This window comes from Melospiza georgiana, chromosome 31 (genome assembly GCF_028018845.1).
Source record: "Melospiza georgiana isolate bMelGeo1 chromosome 31, bMelGeo1.pri, whole genome shotgun sequence".
Lineage (NCBI taxonomy): Eukaryota > Metazoa > Chordata > Aves > Passeriformes > Passerellidae > Melospiza > Melospiza georgiana.
In genome coordinates, this window is record NC_080460.1 from 3,491,549 (window position 1) to 3,507,993 (window position 16,445).

The 16,445-nt window shown below is 57.9% G+C and overlaps 3 protein-coding genes across 3 annotated transcripts in view; 1 reads left to right on the plus strand and 2 right to left on the minus strand.

Moving 5' to 3' along the window:
• Position 1: 1 nt before the first annotated feature.
• On the minus strand, positions 2 to 7,070 carry TMEM127 (transmembrane protein 127). Its single transcript, XM_058042535.1, has 3 exons — positions 5,822 to 7,070; positions 4,235 to 4,399; positions 2 to 3,588 (listed from the first exon to the last, which is right to left on the minus strand). Exons 1-3 carry the CDS (start codon positions 6,051 to 6,053, stop codon positions 3,086 to 3,088), a joined length of 900 nt encoding a protein of 299 aa, XP_057898518.1. The 5' UTR covers positions 6,054 to 7,070; the 3' UTR covers positions 2 to 3,085.
• Positions 7,071 to 7,134: 64 nt separating this feature from the next.
• CIAO1 (cytosolic iron-sulfur assembly component 1) lies at positions 7,135 to 11,252 on the plus strand. The gene is made up of 7 exons (XM_058042430.1): positions 7,135 to 7,290; positions 7,682 to 7,830; positions 8,074 to 8,185; positions 8,567 to 8,658; positions 8,902 to 9,094; positions 10,245 to 10,323; positions 10,517 to 11,252. The coding sequence occupies exons 1-7, from the start codon at positions 7,152 to 7,154 to the stop codon at positions 10,758 to 10,760; spliced, it is 1,008 nt and encodes a 335-aa protein (XP_057898413.1). The 5' UTR covers positions 7,135 to 7,151; the 3' UTR covers positions 10,761 to 11,252.
• A 287-nt stretch (positions 11,253 to 11,539) lies between these two features.
• SNRNP200 (small nuclear ribonucleoprotein U5 subunit 200) overlaps positions 11,540 to 16,445 on the minus strand; it is a 33,020-nt gene continuing 28,114 nt past the window's right edge. Inside the window, exons 39-45 of the mRNA XM_058042429.1 lie at positions 16,034 to 16,155; positions 14,774 to 14,917; positions 13,961 to 14,137; positions 13,214 to 13,374; positions 12,748 to 12,829; positions 12,291 to 12,383; positions 11,540 to 12,143 (exon numbers count right to left, since the gene is read on the minus strand). Coding sequence (XP_057898412.1) covers positions 12,000 to 12,143; positions 12,291 to 12,383; positions 12,748 to 12,829; positions 13,214 to 13,374; positions 13,961 to 14,137; positions 14,774 to 14,917; positions 16,034 to 16,155 — 923 coding nt within the window. The 3' untranslated portion in view covers positions 11,540 to 11,999. The remainder of the gene's footprint in view (positions 12,144 to 12,290; positions 12,384 to 12,747; positions 12,830 to 13,213; positions 13,375 to 13,960; positions 14,138 to 14,773; positions 14,918 to 16,033; positions 16,156 to 16,445) is intronic.

Consider the following 16,445-nt stretch of genomic DNA (forward strand, 5'->3'; position numbering starts at 1 on the left):
ATCCCATTTTCCACAGATTTATTGGCGCCCTTTTTGCATATCCAGGGGGAATCCCGAAGCTTTTCCCGGCGGATCCCAAATCCCGGGATTTTCCCCCGAGGGTTTTTGGGTTAATTTGGCTCCTCCCGAGCCTCTCGGGATCCCTCTCGGGATTTTTAATTTTTTTTTGTGGAATTTTTTATTTTTCCAGGATTGTTCTGGGATTTCCATCCCGGGGGAGCTCTTGCATAGCCAGGGGGAAGAAAAAATGGGGAAAAAAAGGGGAAAAAAAGAGCAGGAAAATGGGGATAAAAGCAGGAAATTTGGGATAAAAGCAGGAAAATCGGGATAAAAGCATCAGGACCCTCCAAGGAGTCGGATCCTGGGGTTAAAATTCCCTAAAAATTCAGGAGATTCCCTAAAAAATCCCCTCTGAGCCGAAGCGTTACAGGAATGGGAATTTTGTTGGGAACTTCAATCCTGACGGGATTTTTTTTTCCTATTTTTTTGTTGTTTTGGCCCCAAAAATTTCTGGGAAAAATCAGAGCGGGGGAAAAAAATTGGGAATTTTATGGGGGAAAATGGGATGGGAGTGGAGGGGTTTGCATAAAAGCTCCGGGTTTTTCCAGCAGGGCTCATCCCGATTTCCCAGGGAGGCCGAAATTCCCAAATTTTGTGGGATGATCCCAAAAAAAAGCCAAAAAAAAAAAAAACCCAAAGGCGATCCCGGAATTCCCAGAGCCTGGAATAAAGTGCAGAATGTCCATGGGGGGGGGAAAAGGGGGGAGCGGGGATGGGAATTCCCAAATTTTTAAATAGGGGGAGAAATGTGGGAAAAGGGGGGAGAGCCGGGAGAGGGGATGGGGTGGGGAATGGGGGACCCCAAAGTCGGGGATCCGGTGGGAATTGGGGATCCCAGAGTTCTCATTCCACAGGGAATTCCAGATCCCAAAGTTCTGGAGCCGTTGGAAATCGGGGATCCCAAAGTTCTTGGTCCGTGGAGATCCCAAAGTTCTGGATCCACTGGAAATTGGGGATCCCAAAGTTCTGGATCCGTGGAGATCCCAAAGTTCTGGATCCACTGGAAATTGGGGATCCCAGAGTTCTCATTCCAGGGGGAACTGGGGATCCCAGAGTTCTCAATCCGTTGGGAATTGGGGATCTCAAAGTTTTTGATCCATTGGGAATTCCTGATCCCAAAGTCCTCGATCCATGGAGATCCCAGAGCTCTCATTCCAGGAGGATCCTAAAGTTCTCAACCTGCTGGGAATTGGGGATCCCAAAGTTCTCAGTTCATGGAGATCCCAAAGTTCTGGATCCATTGGGAATTGGGGATCCCAAGGCTCTCAGTGCATGGAGATCCCAAAGTTCTCACTCCATGGGGAACTGGGCATCCCGAAGTTCTCGATTCATTGGGAATTGGGGATCCCAAAGTTCTGGATCCATGGAGATCCCAAGGTTCTCACTCCATTGGGAATTGTGGATCCCACTCCCCTCATTCCAAGGAAAACCCACCTGGAGCAGGAGAGCCAGGGAACCAACTCCGGGATCAAGGCCCCTGGAAGAGCTCCTGGGATCCACCTGGAGAAATCCTCCCCTGGAGGAACTTCCAGGCTCTGCTCCAACAAGTCCTTCCCTGGGAGAACTCCCAGGATCCACCTGCAGAAATCCTTGGCTGGAAGAACTTCCAGGACCTGTCCAAAGCGTCCTTCGCTGGAAGAGTTCCTGGGATCCAACCTGGACAAATCCTCTCCTGGAAGAACTTCCTGTCTCCATCCAGACCAGTCCTTTGCTGGAACATCTCCTGGGATCCACCTGGACAGATCCTCCCCTGGAAGACCTCTTGACATCTCCCCAGCCAACTCTCCCACAGCACGTCCCCCACCCCAATGACGATCCGGCCTCTCTGTCCACTCGATCCAACACCATCATGGTGGCCACCAATGCGATGACCAGGATCAAGGTGACCACGATCATGGTGACCAGAATCATGGTGGCCACCACCACGATGACTGGGATCACGGTGATCAGGATCATGGTGGCCACCATCACAATGACCATGATCGTGGTGTCCGGAATCACAATGACCACAATCATAGTGACCATCGGGATAAAGGTGGCCACCATCATGATGACCACCCATCACGGTGACCAGGATCAAGGTGACCAAAATCAAGGTGACCACCCATCACGATGACCGCTATCATGGTGGCCACCATCGCACTGACCAGGATCATGGTGATCATGGTGACCAGGATCATGGTGGCCTCCATCACGCTGACCGCCATCTTGGTGGCCACCATCACGATGACCGCCATCGCAATGACTGTGATCATGTGGCCACCACCACAATGACTATGATGATGGTGACCAAAATCAAGGTGACCACCCATCACGATGACCGCCATCTTGGTGGCCACCATCACAACGACCACGATCATGGTGACTGGGATCAAGGTGACCACCCATCACGATGACCAGGATCATGGTGACTGGGATCATGGTGCCCACCCATCACAATGACCATGATCATGGTGACTGGGATCATGGTGGCCACCATCACAATGACCGGGATCAAGGTGACCACCCATCATGATGACCGCGATCATGGTGATCATGGTGACTGTGATCATGGTGGCCACCACCACAGTGACCATGATGATGGTGACCACAATCAAGGTGACCACCCATTACGATGACTGCCATCTTGGTGGCCACCATCACAATGACCATGATCATGGTGACCGGGATCAAGGTGACCACCCATCACGATGACCGCCATCTTGGTGGCCACCATCCCAATGACCAGGATCAGGATGACTGGGATCACGGGGGCCACCATCATGATGACCACCATCACAATGACTGTGATCACGGTGGCCACCATCCCTATGACCAGGATCATGGTGACTGGGATCATGGGGGCCACCACCACAGTGACCATGATCACGGTAACCAGGACCAAGGTGACCACCCATCACGATGACCGCCATCATGGTGCCCACCATCACGCTGACCAGCATCACGGTGGCCACCATCACGCCGACCACAATCATGGTGATCACGGTGACCGGAATCGTGGTGGTCACCATCTCTATGACCAGGCTCAGGGCGTGTACGCGGGCGGCGGCTGGAACTGGTTGACCACCTCGTAGTCGGGCCCGTAGGGCTCGGCCTCCTCCATCTCGGAGAGCAGCTCCAGGGCCTGCTCCTCCTCCTCGCTGGGGTAGTGCCGCAGCAGGTTGGCGGCCGTGGCCAGGATGGAGGCGCCGCCCGCGCCCGCCACCAGGTAGAAGCTGACGGCGAAGGTGACGAACACCTGCGAGCCGTGGTACTTCTTGTGCTGCTGCTGCTGCGCCAGGAGCAGCTCCGAGGCCCAGTAGCAGAAGCCGATCACTGTGGCGCACTGCAGGACTGGAAAAATGGGGAAAAACGGGTTAGATTTGGGAAAATTTGGGAAAATTGGGTTAGATTTGGGAAAAAAAAAGGGCAAAAAACCAAGAAAAACTGGGTAAAAATGGGTTAGATTGGGGGCAATTTGGTCTGGGGTCTCCAGGAGCAGCTCTGAGGCCCAGTAGCAGAAGCCGATCACCGTGGCGCACTGCAGGACTGGAAATGGGGAAAATTCAGATAGATTTGGGAAAAAATGGGGAAAACTGGGCTAGATTTGGGAAAAAATGGGAAAAAACCATCAAAAAATGGGTAAAACTGGGGTGGGTTTGGGATTTGGGGTCTCCAGGAGCAGCTCTGAGGCCCAGTAGCAGAAGCCAATCACTGTGGCGCACTGCAGGACTGCAAAATGGGGAAAATTGGGTTAGATTGGGGAAAAAAATTATAAAAATTTTTTTTAAAATGGGTTAGATTTGGGAAAAATTGGAAAAACTGGGAAACACATGCAAAAATGGGTAAAATTGGGGTGGGTTTGGGGTCTGGGATCTCCAGGAGGAGCTCTGAGGCCCAGCAGCAGAACCCGACTGCTGTGGCACACTGCAGGACTGGGGAAAAAACATGGAAAAAAATGGATTAGATTGAGAGAAAATGGAAAAAAAAAAAAGGGTGAGATTGAGGGAAAAATAGAAAAAATTTTGGGGGGATTTTTAGGGAGAATTTCAGCCCTTCCACTTAATTTTTGGTGTTTTTCTGGGTGAAATTTTGTCAATTTTTTTAAATTTTTGGGGGATATTTGGGGTGCATTTAATTGCTTTTTTAAAAAAAATCTTGGAGGGATTTTGGGGTGTTTTTGGGGTGCCCCCACCTGTGAGGATGTGGGCGAAGGCGTAGCGCCGGGTGATTTTCAGGGCCGGGTGTTTGGGCCCGAAGACGTCGAGCAGGAAAGCGCCGAGGCTGCACAGGATGCCCAGGAAGCAGAAAGCAGCAATGACCCGCAGCAGCAGCACTGTCTGTGGGTTCATGCAGAAATCTGGGGGGAAAAAGGGAAAAAATGGGAAAAAAACAGGATAAGAGCAAAGAAAATTTCGATTTTTTAACAAAAAAACCTGATTTTTCAGCAAAAAAATCCAAGTTTCTGCACAAAAAATCTGATTTTTTTTTGCCCTAAAAAATTTGAATTTTCTGCCCAAAATTTGGATTTTCTGTGAAAAAAACCCCCAGATATTCCACCTAAAAAATCAGTTTTTCCACCTAAAAAATTCTCCCCAAAAATCTGCTTTTCCAACCAAAATATTTGGATTTTATGCCCCAAAATAATTCACTGTTCTGGTAAAGGGACCCGGCCCAGGTAGAATTTGGGGAGGAAAAGTGGATTTTTTGGGGGATTTTTTTGGGATTTTTGGGGGTATTTTGAGCAGGTTTTTTGAGATTTTTTTGGGGAATTTTTGGGGATTTTCGAGGAACAAATCCAAACATTCCTTTAAATGCCGACACCCCTTTGAGCCGATCCCTGTAATTAGGGACGGCTCGTTAATCAGGGGTGAGTTGTTAATTAGGGACAGGTCATTAATTAGGGGTGACTCTTTAATTAGGGGTGAGTTCCTGTGCCCGAGGGGGAGGAGCAAGGCTGGAAAAATGGGAACGGGAAATTCCACGGGAATGGGGAGGGAGGAAGAGGATGGAGGGAGATGGGTTTGGACAAGGACACAGGAGAATGGACGAGGATGGAAGGGATGGAAGGTTCTGGAAGGGACAGAAGGCCACAGAAGGTTCCAGAAGGGGACAGAAGGTTCCAGAAAGGGACAGGAGGACACAGAAGGTTTGGAAGGGGCAGATGGACACAGAAGGGTCTGGAAGGCCACGGAAGGTTCCGGAAGGGTTTGGAAGGGGACAGAAGGACACAGAAGGTTCTGGAGGGGTCTAGAAGGGGACAGAATGCCACAGAAGGCCATGGAAGGTTCTGGAAGGGGACAGAAGGGGCAGAAGGTTTTGGAGGGGTCTGGGAGGGACAGAAGGCTCTGGAGTGGACAGAAGGCCACGGAAGGTTCCGGAAGGGGACAGAAGGGCCACAGAAGGTTCTGGAGCGGACAGAAGGACACAGAAGGCCACAGAAGGTTCCAGAAGGAACAGAACAGAAGGACATAGAAGGCCACAGAAGGTTCTGGAAGGGGACAGAAGGACACAGAATGCCACAGAAGACCACAGAAGGTTCCAGAAGGGGACAGAAGACAACGGAAGGTTTCAGAAGGGACAGGAGGACACAGAAGGTTCTGGAAGGGGACAGGAGGACACAGAAGGCCATGGAATGTTCCAGAAGGGACAGGAGGACACAGAAGGCCATGGAATGTTCCAGAAGGGACAGGAGGACACAGAAGGTTCCGGAAGGCGACAGAAGGACACAGAACGCCACAGAAGGGACGGAACGTTCCGGAATCCCGCCCCCCCCGCTCACCTCTGAGCAGCTCGGGCTGCACGAAGCCCAGCACGTCGGCCACGCCCAGCTCCTGGCGGGCGCAGGTGCCGCCGTGGATGCGCAGCCAGGCGGGCTCGGCCAGCGCGGTGCAGAGCGCGGTGATGGCCAGCGCCCCCGGCAGCGCCGACGCCAGGCTGCGCTCCGGCTGCTTGGGCAGCGCCGCGCCACGGCGCCGCGACGGAACCGGGCCCGCCGCGCCCGCTGAGTACATGGCGGGGAGGGGACGGGGACGGGAACGGGGCTACGGACACCGGTACTGGGTCACCCGCACCGGAACTGGCACCGGGAACGGAACCAGGAATGGAACCGGGACCGGGGTTATGGACGCTGGCCCTGGGTCACCAGAACCAGGACGGGAACCGGGAATGGGATCACAAATGGAACCGGTACCGGGGTTACGGGCACCGGTACTGGGTCACCAGAATAGGCACCGTAACTGGGACTGAAACTGAAACTGGAACCTAGAACGGCGCTGGGACTGGAACCGGTACCGGGGTTATTTACACCGGCCCTGGGTCACGGGAACTGGGACTGGCACCAGGAATGGGACCGGGAATGGAACCGGGACTGGTACCGGTGTTACGGACACCGGCCCTGGGTCACCAGGACTGGGACCGGGAATGGGACCAGGACCGGAACCAGGACTGGGGTAAGGGACACCTGCTCTGGGTTACCAGACACCTGCTCCGGGCCCCGGTACCGGTCACTGACACCCACTCCGGATCACCAGGACCGGTTCCGGGTTACCAGCCCCGGCTCCAGGTTCCGGGATACCCTGTACCGGCCCTGGGATCTCCGGTACCGGTTCCCGACTCGCGGCACCCTCCCCGCGTCACCGACACCCGCTCCGGGTCACCACTACCGGCTTCGGGACCCCCGACACCCGCCCTGGGATAACCGGTACCGGTTCCGGGACCCCTGGCACTGCCCCGGGATAACCGGTACCGGTTCCCGACTCCCGGCACCCTCCCTGCGTCACCGATACCCGCCCAGGGATAACCGGTACCGGCTCCTGGACCCTGACACCCCTCCGGGATAACCGGCACTGGCCCTGGGATCACCGGTACAGGCTCCGGGACCCCCGACACCCGCCCCGGGTTCACCGGCAGTGGTTTCCGACACCGGTCCCGGTCGCTCCGAAGGCGCTGAGCCCGGCCCCGGGACAGGCGGTGCCGGTGCCGATCCCGACCCCGCCGGGCCCCGGCAGCGGCTCCGGGCCCTCCTCACGGCCCCGCCCCGCCCGGCCGCGCTTCCGCTTCCGCTTTCTGTTCCGCTTCCTGTCCGCTCCGGTGTCGGTTCCGGTGCCGCCATGCCCGAGGCGCTGTCGCTGCTGTGCCGGGTGTCGGCGCACCCCGAGTCCCGCTGCTGGGCCCTGGCCTGGAGCCCCAGCGGGGCCCTGCTGGCGTCCTGCGGCGGGGACCGGACCGTGCGGGTGTGGGGCCGGGAGGGTGAGCGGGGAACGGGACCGGGAACGGGATTGGACAGTGCGGGTGTGGGGCCGGGAGGGTGAGCGGGGAACGGGAACGGGAATGGGACCGGACCGTGCGGGTGTGGGGCCGGGAGGGTGAGCGGGGAACGGGACCGGGAATGGGAACGGGTTTGGACAGTGCGGGTGTGGGAGGGTGAGCGGGGAAACCGGGAATAGGAACGGGACTGAACCGTAAGGATACGGGGCTGGGAGGGTGAGTGGGGACAACGGGACCGGGACCGCACTGGGAGGGTGTGGGGAAACCGGGAACGGGACCGTGCGGGGGGAGCGGGACGGACACGGGGCTGAGCGGGACCGGTCCCGTGTGCATCCCGGTGTGTCCCCTCACTGTCCCGGTGTCCCCATGGCAGGCTCGGGCTGGGCGTGCCGGGCGGTGCTGGCGGACGGGCACCAGCGCACCGTGCGCCGCGTGGCCTGGTCGCCGTGCGGGCAGTTCCTGGCCTCGGCCAGCTTCGATGGCACCACCTGCGTGTGGCGGCGGCACGAGCACGGCTTCGAGGTGCGGCGCTGCCGCCGGTGTCACCCCTGTGTCACCTCCCAGTGTCACCTGCGTCCCCGTCATTGTCTCCCGTGACCCCCAGGCCCTTTCCCAGCCTTCCAAATCTTCCCCAAATCTTCTCCCCAGACCTCCCCGATTCCCCCCAAATCTGCCCCAATCCCCCCCAATTACCCCCCCTGTGTCCCCCAGACCCATTCCCGCCCCCCCGTGTCCCCCCCGTGTCACCGTGCCCTGTCCCCACAGGTGGTGGCCACGCTGGAGGGACACGAGAACGAGGTGAAGTCGGTGGCCTGGGCACCCTCGGGGTCACTGCTGGCCACCTGCAGCCGTGACAAGAGCGTCTGGGTCTGGGAGGGTGAGCGCTGACCACTGACCACACTGTCCCCTGTGATCCCTCACTGTCCCCTGTGTCCCCTCACTGTCCCCACACTGTCCCCTGTGTCCCCACACTGTCCCCACACTGTCCCCTGTGTCCCCTCACTGTCCCCTGTGTCCCCTCACTGTCCCCTGTGACCCCTCACTGTCCCCTCTCCCCTCACTGTCCCCTGTGTCCCCTCACTGTCCCCTGTGTCCCCTCACTGTCCCCTGTGACCCCTCACTGTCCCCCGTGTCCCCTCACTGTTCCCTGTGACCCTTCACTGTCCCCCGTGACCCCACACTGTCCCCTGTGTCCCCTCACTGTCCCCTTGACCCCTCACTGTCCCCCGTGTCCCCTCACTGTCCCCTGTCCCCGCAGTGGACGAGGAGGAGCAGGAGTTTGAGTGTGTCAGCGTGCTGAGCGCCCACACGCAGGACGTCAAACACGTGGTGTGGCACCCCAGCCAGGAGGTACCTGGGGACACCTGGGGACACCTGGGGACACCCCAAACTCCCACAGGAACCCCAGAGACCCCCAAGCCCCCTAAAACCTGCCAGGGTCTCATTCCTGCCCCCAGTATCCCCAATGTCCCCAACAATGTCCCCGTTGCTGTCCCCAGCTGCTGGCCAGTGCCAGCTACGGTGACACGGTGTGATCGATCCCTGTCCCCAGTGTGTCCCCAGTGTCCCTGATGATGTCCCCCTCGTCCCCAGCTGCTGGCCAGCGCCAGCTACGATGACACGGTGCGCCTGTACCGCGAGGACGAGGACGACTGGGTGTGCTGTGCCACCCTGGAGGGTCACACGTCCACCGTGTGGGCAGTGGCCTGGGAGCGCTCGGGCCAGCGCCTCGTGTCCTGCAGCGACGACCGCACCCTGCGCGTGTGGCAGCGCAGCGAGGGACAGGGTGAGGGACATGGGGACATTGGGGACACAGGGACATTGGGGACAGGGACAGGGTGAGGGACATGGGGACACTGGGGACATTGGGGACAGGGACAGGGTGAGGGACATGGGGACATTGGGGACACAGGGACATTGGGGACAGGGACAGGGTGAGGGACATGGGGACACTGGGGACATTGGGGACAGGGACAGGGTGAGGGACTGGGGACACGGGGACATGGGGACATTGGGAACAGGGACAGGGTGAGGGACATGGGGACACTGGGGACATGGGGACATTGGGGACAGGGACAGGGTGAGGGACTGGGGACACTGGGGACATGGGGACATTGGGAACAGGGACAGGGTGAGGGACATGGAGACATTGGGGACACGGGGACATTGGGGACAGGGACACGGTGAGGGACACGGGGACACGGGGGACATTGGGGACAATGACTGGTGTTCTGCAGCGATGACCGCACCCTGCGCGTGTGGCAGCGCAGCGAGGGACAGGGTGAGGGACTGGGGACACTGGGGACACGGGGACATTGGGAACATTGGGGACAGGGACACGGTGAGGGACATGGGGACATTGGGGACAAGGACTGGTGTTCTGTAGTGATGACTGCACCCTGCGCGTGTGGCAGCGCAGCGAGGGACAGGGTGAGGGACATGGGGACACGGGGACATTGGGGACAGGGACAGGGTGAGGGACATGGGGACATTGGGGACATGGGGACATTGGGGACAGGGACAGGGTGAGGGACATGGGGACATTGGGGACATTGGGAACATTGGGGACAGGGACAGGGTGAGGGACATGGGGACACTGGGGACAAGGACTGGTGTTCTGCAGTGATGACTGCACCCTGCGCGTGTGGCAGCGCAGCGAGGGACACAGGGACACGGGGACATGGATGGGAACTGGGGACATGGGGACAGGGACATGGGGACATGGCTGGGGTCATTGGGGACATGGAGACAACAGGGATGGGGGGACAGCAGGGACAGGGATGGGGACAGGGATCAGGAGTTGGGGACGGGGGACAGGGATGGGGACAGGGGACTCATGTCCTGCAGCGATGACCGCACCATGCGGGGGTGGACACCCCAGTGTCCCCACTGTCTCTGCTGTCCCCAATGTCCCCGCTGTGTCCCCCTGTCCCCAGGCGGTGGCTCGGAGCACAGCTGGCAGTGTGTCTGCACCCTGTCCGGGTACCACGGGCGCAGCATCTACGACGTGGCCTGGTGAGCACCGGGGACATTGGGGACACCGAGGGGACACTGGGGACACCTCACTGGGTTCCCTTCCCATTACCCCCGTGCACCTCCAGATGCCACCACCCTTGTGATTCCTCCAGGTGCCACCTGTCCCCCGTCCCCTCCCTGAGCCCTGTCCGTGTCCCCAGGTGCCACCTGAGCCCTGTCCCTGTCCCCGCAGGTGCCACCTGACGGGCGCGGTGGCCACGGCATGCGGTGACGACGCCGTGCGGGTGTTCGAGGAGGTGTCCCCGGTGTCCCCGGCGTCCCCGGTGACGTTCAGCCTGGCCGCCCACGTGCCGCGGGCGCACGCCCAGGACGCCAACGGGGTGGCGTGGCACCCGCGCGAGCCGGGGCTGCTGGCGTCCTGCGGGGACGACGGGGACATCGCCTTCTGGCAGTACCAGCGCCCCGAGGGGCTCTGAGCCACCACGGGGACACCACGGGGACCTGCAGGACAGCCCAGGCGGCTCCAGAACCTTCTGTGGCCTCCAGAACCTTCCCATGGCCTCCGGAATCACTCAACGTTCTCCAGAACCTTCCTATGGTCTCCAGGAACCTCCTGTGGCCTCCAGAACATCCCCACAGCCTCCAGGACACCTTGAGAACCTCCAGGAACGTCCTGTGGCCTCCAGGATCACCCAATGTTCTCCAGAACCTCCCCCATGGCCTTCAGAAGCTTCCTGTGGCCTCCAGGACACCGTGGGAACCTGCAGGAACCTCCTGTGGCCTCCAGGAGCACCCAACATCCTCCAGGAGATCTCAGTGGCCTCCAGGATTCCCCAGTGTTCCCCAGAACCTCCCTTGTGGCCTTCAGGACCTTCCCAAGTCCTACAAGACCCCGTGTTCTACAGGACTCCATCCAGGACCTCCTGGTGTCCTCCAGGACATCTTCCAGGACTTTCCCAAGTTCTCTAGGACTTTCCCAGTGTCCTCCAAGATCCCCCAAGTTCTCCCAAGACCAGTGGCCTCCAGAACCTTCTCAAGTTCTCCAGAACCTTCCCAAGTCTCCCCAGCCCGTCCTCGTGTCCCTCCCCAGTTGCGTTTGGGGTCTCAACAGCCAATAAACCCCAGGATGGCCCAAAATCGCCCCGATCCCACAAGGACCTGATGGGAGTTTGGGGGTTCGGGATCGGGGAATTTGGGATCCAGGAGTTTGGGACTGGAGGATTTGGGATCTGGGAATTTGGGGTCCAGCACCGAGTCCGAGTCACATCCTGAAGTTTACTCCAACCTAAAAAAAAACAACTCTGTACAAAACATCCAAACCCTAAAAATCAACGGGAACGCAGGAGGGGGGCCTGGGGATTTCATGGGATTGTTGCTGGGATCCTGTGGGATTTTGATAGAATTTTCTGGTATTTTACAGTATCTGGGCGGGATTTCACTGGGATATTTTGGGATTTTGGGGATTCTGTGGGATTTTGCTGGGATGTTTTTTGTTTTTACTGGGATATTTTGGGATTCTGTGGGATTTCACTGGGATAATTTTGGGATCCTGAGCGCCATTTGGGATCCTGAGGAGTTTTTTTAGGATTCTCTGGGCCATTTTAGGATTCTGTGGGATATTTTGGAATTCTGAGGGTTTTCTCAGGGCCATTTGGGATCCCGATGGGTTTTTAGGATCCCGATGGATTTTGGGGATCCCCGGGGCCGCGTGGGGCTCAGTCGGAGTCGGAGTCGCTCTCGGCCTCCTTGACGTCCACGCTGAATTTGTACTCCTGGTCGCAGCCCATGTAGGCGTCGCTCATGAAGAACAGCGTGTAGTGCTGGGTGCCCGCGGCCGGGGCCACGAAGTCCAGCTTCACCTGGGGACAGGGACACCACCACGGCGTCACCTGGTGTCACCAAGTGTCACCTGGTGTGACCCAGCCCATGGCACCCACCCCGTGTCACCACCACGGTGTCACTCGTGTCAGCCCGCCATTGTCACCCCAGTGTCACCCCAGTGTCACCTTGGCCTTCTGCTGCAGCGTCAGGCGTTTGATGGAGATGAGGCTGTTGGACTTGGAGTCGCCGATCACCACCCACCAGCCCTCCTCACGCTTCTGTGGGGACAGCAAGGGGACATCGGGGACATCAGGGACACTGTCACACCATCCACCACCCCCATCACCACCCACCGGCCCTCCTCACGCTCCTGTGGGGACATCAGGGACATTGGGGACATTATTGGGATGGATGGGATGTGTGGGATGGGTGGGATGGATGGGATGGATGGATGGATGGGATGGATGGGATGGATGGATGGATGGGATGGATGGGATGGATGGATGGGGATGGATGGATGGGATGGGGATGGATGGGATGGGATGGATGGATGGGATGGATGGATGGATGGATGGATGGATGGATGGATGGATGGATGGATGGATGGATGGATGGATGGATGGGATCCCGACCCCATGGTACCTGTGGGAACAGGGGTGCAATGACCGGCCCGGTGACCTCCTCCTCACGCTCCAGCTGCACCAGCACCACCACGGGGCCACCACTGGGGACAGAGATGGGAACAGTGACCACAAACCCCAAACCCCATCCCAATCCCAAACCCCATCCCAATCCCATCCCACACACAACAGGATCAGCAACAGTAGGACCACACCATGATCCAGATCCCAAACCCGATGACCCCAATGATCCCAATCCCATACAGACCTTTGGATGCTGTCCCTGTCCCCCACCTCATGGGACAGCTCCATGTTGGGGGAGCGGTTGAAGAACCATCCCCAACCCAATGATCGCAATAAACTCAATGATCCCAACAATCCCAACGACTCCAATGGCCCCAATCCCATCCTAATGACCCCAATCCCAACCCCAATGATCCCAGTGACCCCAATCCCAACTCCAATGACCCCAGTGACCCCGCTCTCACCTGCGGATGCTGTCCCTGTCGCCCACCTCGTAGGACAGCTCGATGTTGGGGTAGCGGTTGCAGAAGCGCGCCACGTCGGCGATCTGCGCCTCGGGCAGCTGCAGCAGCGCCGTGCGCTCCTCGTCCTCCATCTCCATGATGTCAAACACGCTCTCCACGCCCTGAAACGCCCACAGTCGGCCCGAGGTGTCCCTTGGGTGCCCCTTGGATGTCCCCGAAGTGTCCCTCGGCTGCCTTTTGGGTGTCCCTAGGGTGCTCCTTGGATTTCCCTTGGGCATCCCCAAGATGTCCCCAAAGTGTCCCTTGGGTATCCCCAAAGTGTCCCCAAAGTCTCCCTTGGGTGTCCCCAGAGTGTCCCCTGGGTCCCAAGGTGTCCCCAAAGTGGCCCACAAGTGTCCCACAATTGTCCCCGAAGTGTCCCCAAAGTGTCCCTTGGGTATCCCCTTGATGTCCCCAAAGTGTCCTCTGGGTGTCCCTTGGATATCCTCAGAGTATCCCCAAGGTGTCCCTAAAGTGTCCCTTGGGTATCCCCAAGATGTCCCCAAAGTGTCCTCTGGGTGTCCCTTGGATGTCCCTTAGATATCCTCAGAGTGTCCCCAAGGTGTCCCCTGGGTGTCCCCAAAGTGTCCTCATGGTGTCCTCTGTGTCCAAGATGTCCCCAAGATGTTCCCAAGGTGTCTCCTGAATGTCCCTTGGATATCTTTAGAGAGTGTCCCCAAGGTGTCCCCAGGTGTCCCCAGGCCGTACCTTGTCCGTGCAGCGTTTGATGTGCTCGGAGGTGAAGTGGGGCAGCTGCTTCAGGTACGAGTCCTTGGACCACATGGCCTGGGTGACCATCTGGGCCAGCTCCATGGCGGCCAGCGCCGGGCTGAGCCACCCATTGCTGGACAGCACGTCCACGCAGGCCTGGATCAGCCGGATGGCCTGGACAGATGGACAGGGATGGTCAGGGATGGGCAGGGACATGGACACAGCCACCCATTGCTGGACAGCATGTCCACGCAGGCCTGGATCAGCCGGATGGCCTGGACAGATGGACAGGGACGGTCAGGGATGGGCAGGGATGGGCAGTGACACGGACAGGGACACGGACACGGCCACCCATTGCTGGACAGCACGTCCACGCAGGCCTGGATCAGCCGGATGGCCTGGACAGATGGACAGGGATGGTCAGGGATGGGCAGAGATGGGCAGTGGCAGCCAGGGATGGGGACCTCATGAGATGGACCCAGGCTGGAGCAGTTCCGGCAGAACTGACCCCATGGAAGAGTGATGGGGCAATCCCTGGGGAACTGACCCCATGGGATGAAGCCAGGCTGGAATTCCTGCAGAATTGACCCCATAGATGGATCCAGGATGGAATTCCTGGAGAACTGCCCCCATGGGATGGAGCAATCCTGGAGAACCTCATTATCCCACCCAACTTTCCTCAGCCATAAATCCCACCCCACCCCAAATCCAGCCCGTTTCCCATGACGGATGGGGGGGTCTCTCCAGCTCCTCACCCCAAGAACCCTTTGCTGCGCTACCCATGCCCCGAGCGGGGTTTTGGGGTCCCACCTTGCTGAGGATCTCCTCAGTGTCCGACTGCAGCTCGGCGCTCAGCTGCATGCGGGACAGGTGGGCCTGCAGCAGCAGGTTGGTCTTGACGTGGGGGTCGTTGAATTTGGGGTTGGTCAGCTTGTGGGGCACCTTCTGGGACAGCTGCAGGTGGAGGAGAAACCCTTTAGTGCCCAAACCCCAAACTGGGGCTTGACCCCAAAACCAGCTCCATCACCGGGGTGGAGGAGGGAGAGAGGTTTGGGATTGTGGAATTAATAGGGTTGGGACTGTTGAGTGGTCATCCTATTCCATCTCATCCCAATCCCATAGATACCATTCCATCCCATCATTCCCATTGATCCCATCCCATCCAATCGATCCTACTGATCCTATTCTCAACCCATCCCATTGATCCTGTTGATCCCATCCCATTGACCCCAATGATCCCATCCCGATCCCAGACCCGGCGCAGCAGGTTGTCCTTGTGGTGCCGGATGGGGATGTTCCCATTGATCCCATCCCATCCATCCCAATGATCCCATCCCATGGATCCCATTGATCCCATCCCATTGATTCCATGGATCCCAATAATCTCATTGACCCCATCCCATGGATCCCAATGATCCCATTGACTCCATGGATCCCATCCCATCCCATTGATCCCATTCCATTGATCCCATGGATCCCATTGATCTCATGGATCCCACCCCAATCCCAGACCTGGCGCAGCAGGTTGTCCTTGTGGTGCCAGATGGGGATGTTCCCATTGATCCCATCCCATGGATCCCATTGATCCCATCCCATTGATTCCATGGATCCCAATAATCTCATTGACCCCATCCCATGGATCCCAATGATCCCATTGACTCCATGGATCCCATCCCATCCCATTGATCCCATGGATCTCATGGATCCCATCCCAATCCCAGACCTGGTGCAGCAGGTTGTCCTCATGCTGCCACATGGGGATGTTCCCATCAATCCCATCCCATCCCATGGATCCCATCCCATCCCATGGATTCCATGGATCCCACTGATCCCATTCCATGGATCCCATTGACCCCACTGATCTCATCCCATTAATGCCACAGATGCCAGACCTGGCGCAGCAGGTTGTCCTCGTGGTGCCGGATGGGGATCTTCCCATCGATCCCATCCCATCCCATGGATCCCATTGATCCCATCCCATCCCATGGATTCCATGGATCCCATTGATCCCATTCTATGGATCCCATTGACCCCACTGATCTCATCCCATTAATGCCACAGATGCCAGACCTGGCGCAGCAGGTTGTCCTCGTGGTGCCGGATGGGGATGTTCTCGTACTCGGCGGCGTTGGAGATGATCTCCAGCAGCCCCCGCACCTTGGTCTTGGCGTTGAGGGACATGCTGAACAGTTCTGGGGGAAAACATACAAAAATCAGGGGTTCTGGGGAGAAAACACATGAAAACTGGGAATTTTGAGAAGAAAATACAAAAAAATTGAGAATGTGGGGGGGAAACCCAAAGCCAGGGATTTTTCTGGAAGGAAAATCAACAAAACCAGAGATTTTTTGGGACAACACCCCAAAATTGGGAGTTTTTAAGGGTAACACCCAAACCCATGGATTTTTTTGTGAAACCCCAAACCCCATATATATTTTTTGAGGGAAATTCCCAACCCCGTGGATTTTTCAGGTTCAAACCCCC